The 3071-nt window shown below is 46.4% G+C and overlaps 1 protein-coding gene across 1 annotated transcript; it reads right to left on the bottom strand.

Annotated features, from left to right (window-relative positions):
* Positions 1 to 1146: 1146 nt before the first annotated feature.
* On the bottom strand, positions 1147 to 2202 carry LOC135371735 (uncharacterized). The gene has a single exon (XM_064605702.1). It carries the CDS (start codon positions 2200 to 2202, stop codon positions 1147 to 1149), a length of 1056 nt encoding a protein of 351 aa, XP_064461772.1.
* Between the last annotated feature and the right edge of the window lie 869 nt (positions 2203 to 3071).

Below are 3071 nucleotides of genomic sequence, written 5' to 3'. Positions count from 1 at the left end.
CCCAAACCACCTTGGATGGGGTATCCCGGGATAAAGATACAAAGTTTTGCCAAGAGGACCGCTTGGCTTGTTTCCTTGTCCATCTGGCTTTTGCTCTTGCTCTTTTGAAGAGCAGAAGATTTTGGGTAGTGGGGTACCTCCGAAATCTATTCCATGCACGGTTTTGAAGTTTTCTAGTCTCCTCACACTCACTCGTCCACCACGGCTTTGGTCGTCGCGGTAGATGGTGAGACGTTTGCGGTATGAATTGAGTAGCAGCTTGTTGGATGATGTTTGTGATTAAGTTACTGGCTTCCTCAATCCTGATCTCATCAAAAGGAATTAAGGATAGGTCACAATTTTCTGAAAACTTTCCCCAATCAGCATGTTCAAGTTTCCATCTGGGAGGTCGACTGGATAAAGAATTTACAGTGTGCAAAAATTTCATAACCACAGGGAAATGGTCACTCCCGTGAGGGTTATCCTCTACAGTCCATGTCAGATCTTGAAAAAGGGACGGACTACAGAAGCTAAGGTCCAAAGAGGAAAAGGATTGTGTTGCGGTGTGTACATAGGTATGTACACCTGTGTTCAGTAGACAAAGCACTGATGACAATAGAATGCTTTCTAACATCTTTCCTCGGGGATCAACTCTGGCACCACCCCGAAGGGGGTTATGAGCATTAAAATCACCAGCAAGAATAAAAGGAGACGGAAGCTGGCCACACAAGTTTTCAATGTGTGTTTGCGTAATTGCTGTTGCAGGTGGGAGATAAATCGAACATATTGTTAAAATTCTATCGAGGCAAATTTGTACTGCAACAGCTTCCAGATCTGTCACCAAAGGGACTTGTTTTGCTGGAACAGCCCCACGGGTAATGATGGCTACTCCACCGGATGCACGGGTTGTGTCAGTTCGATCTTTCCGGAAAATGTTATACCTTCGGAATGGATTTTGTGTATGTGCATTTAGGTATGTTTCTTGGACACAAAAGCATATTGCATTGTACTTTTCAAAAAGATCATGAATATCGTCCAAGTTGGAAAGCAACCCACGACAATTCCATTGGAGGATTGTGTGGCCCATCAGAAGTACAGAACTGAGAAACTTGCGTACAATAATTTGTTATGTCGACCAGAAAGAAGGATTTCCATTTCCCATGTCTCCTAGGTCTTACTCCTCTGGGGAGGAGTAATCCTTGGCTTCCGGGGTTTTCCTCTGGCCTCCGCCAAATCCTTCTCCGATATCTCGGGGAGAGAACCACTCCTCGAGAGGTTTCCTCGTGCGGGTGTCAGAAATGGTGAGCTCGTGCTCCCCAAGGAGAGCTCCGAGCTCGAATCATCATCACACTCCATAGAGCCCGCCTCCATGGAAGGTGATGACGAGGGTAGGACTGCTGTCGCAGCCACTACCGTAGTTTCATCTTGGGGCTTCTTTTTTACCCCATCTTCACTTTCTGCTAGTTGGTTACTATGTGGAACATCTGTTTGCGTGTGTACAGTTACCATCTTTGGTTTCTGTTGAAGCACTGCCGAGAAGGATCTCTGTGTGATGAAAGGGGATACTCTTTTCCTTGCTTCGGGGTAACTGATGTTTTCAATAACCTTGATACGTAAAATCTCCTTTTCTAATTTCCATTTAGGGCAGGATCTCGAGTAAGAGGGGTGATCATTAGTGCAGTTCACACAACAATCAGGCCCTCTACACTCATTCGTATCATGGCTCTGCTGGCCACAACGAGCACAGCACGACGACTCACGGCAGGCATCAGCAGCGTGCCCAAAACGGTTGCACTTAAAGCAACGAAGAGGGTTTGGGATATACGGACGGACCTCCGCAGACAAATATCCAACTTTCAATTTATCAGGCAGTGAAGGACGGTCGAAAGTAAGGACAACATTTCTGGTGGTAATATATTCATTGTTTTTCCTGATCTTAAGCTTTCGAACATCGATCACTGCCAGCTCCTTTAGGTTTTCAAGGATCTCCTCTACTGAGACATCGATCAGCTCAGCAACAGCTATCACACCACGACACGTATTCAAGGTCTTATGCAAGGAAGCACATATGGGGATACCAAGCATTTCTCGGGCGTTCAGTATCTTTTTGCAGTCTGTCTCTGATGTGCATTTGATGAGAAGGTCACCAGATCGCAGTTTCTTGATTTCGGTGATGTGGTTGGAGAGGGAAGACACCGCCTTCTCAATAAAGAAGGGCGACATTTTCCCAAGTGGTGTACTTTTTTCTGCTTCCGGAGAAGTAGCCGACAAGACTATGTATTTCGACAGAAAAAAATGAACATTAGATTTCGAGACATCGGTCCGGGGGCGTTTGCCGCCCCCGATCGGAAGGGAAGAGAAGTGTTTAACCATACAGGTTTGTTGAAACGAGTATTCCAAAGAGTCGCCCGTACTTCATACTCATACATACTGGAAGGTCCCGGAGTTTTGACAACCCATCGGCCGGGGCTTGACCGCCACCGTTCAAGGCTTCTACCCTTCACCTTAAATCCCCTCGGCACGGTACGGTTAACACCTTGGGACTGGGGGCTGGGGTCCGTGGTGGCGCCACTCACCAAACCCCAGCCGAAGCCGGTGCCCCCTGCGGGGTGTTAATAAACTGTTTGTGATGTTTTGCAATTTGGAAGATGGTATGCTCACTAAAAGATTCATTGTTTCATATCCAACCAGAGGCATAAAGCTCAATGCATGTTCAAAGCATTAATGGACTGTCATGTGTTGTCACATGACAATGCTGCATTCATGAGTAAGTTATGTAGGTGTGAAGGTTTTTAAACATGAATTCAACAGAAATACTCTGAGTGTACTTCCTGCTGCTTGGCAGGCCCTTAGAATCTGGTCACAAAGCTGCTTCTGAAAACTGCCCTGCTGCTATTGGTTTCTTCACATTGTCTGTGCATCAATATTTGTACAGCTTGCAATAAAAGGCTACGAAACACCAGGGTGTCACATTTCTTCATTGGAGCAACACCCTAGGAGCAAACAGAAGCAGGCACACACACTCAGAGGTGCATGGAACAGCCAGTCACCCGTTTCGTGTTCAATATCTTCCTGCTAGCCAACAGAGGGCC

Source organism: Ornithodoros turicata, unplaced genomic scaffold (assembly GCF_037126465.1).
Source record: "Ornithodoros turicata isolate Travis unplaced genomic scaffold, ASM3712646v1 Chromosome12, whole genome shotgun sequence".
Classification (NCBI taxonomy): Eukaryota; Metazoa; Arthropoda; class Arachnida; order Ixodida; family Argasidae; genus Ornithodoros; species Ornithodoros turicata.
This window is presented reverse-complemented; position numbering and strand designations above follow the sequence as displayed.

Excerpts from the sequence above, each read along its gene's own strand:
- LOC135371735 (XM_064605702.1), bottom strand. The coding sequence starts at position 2,202 with ATGTCGCCCTTCTTTATTGAGAAGGCGGTGTCTTCCCTCTCCAACCAC.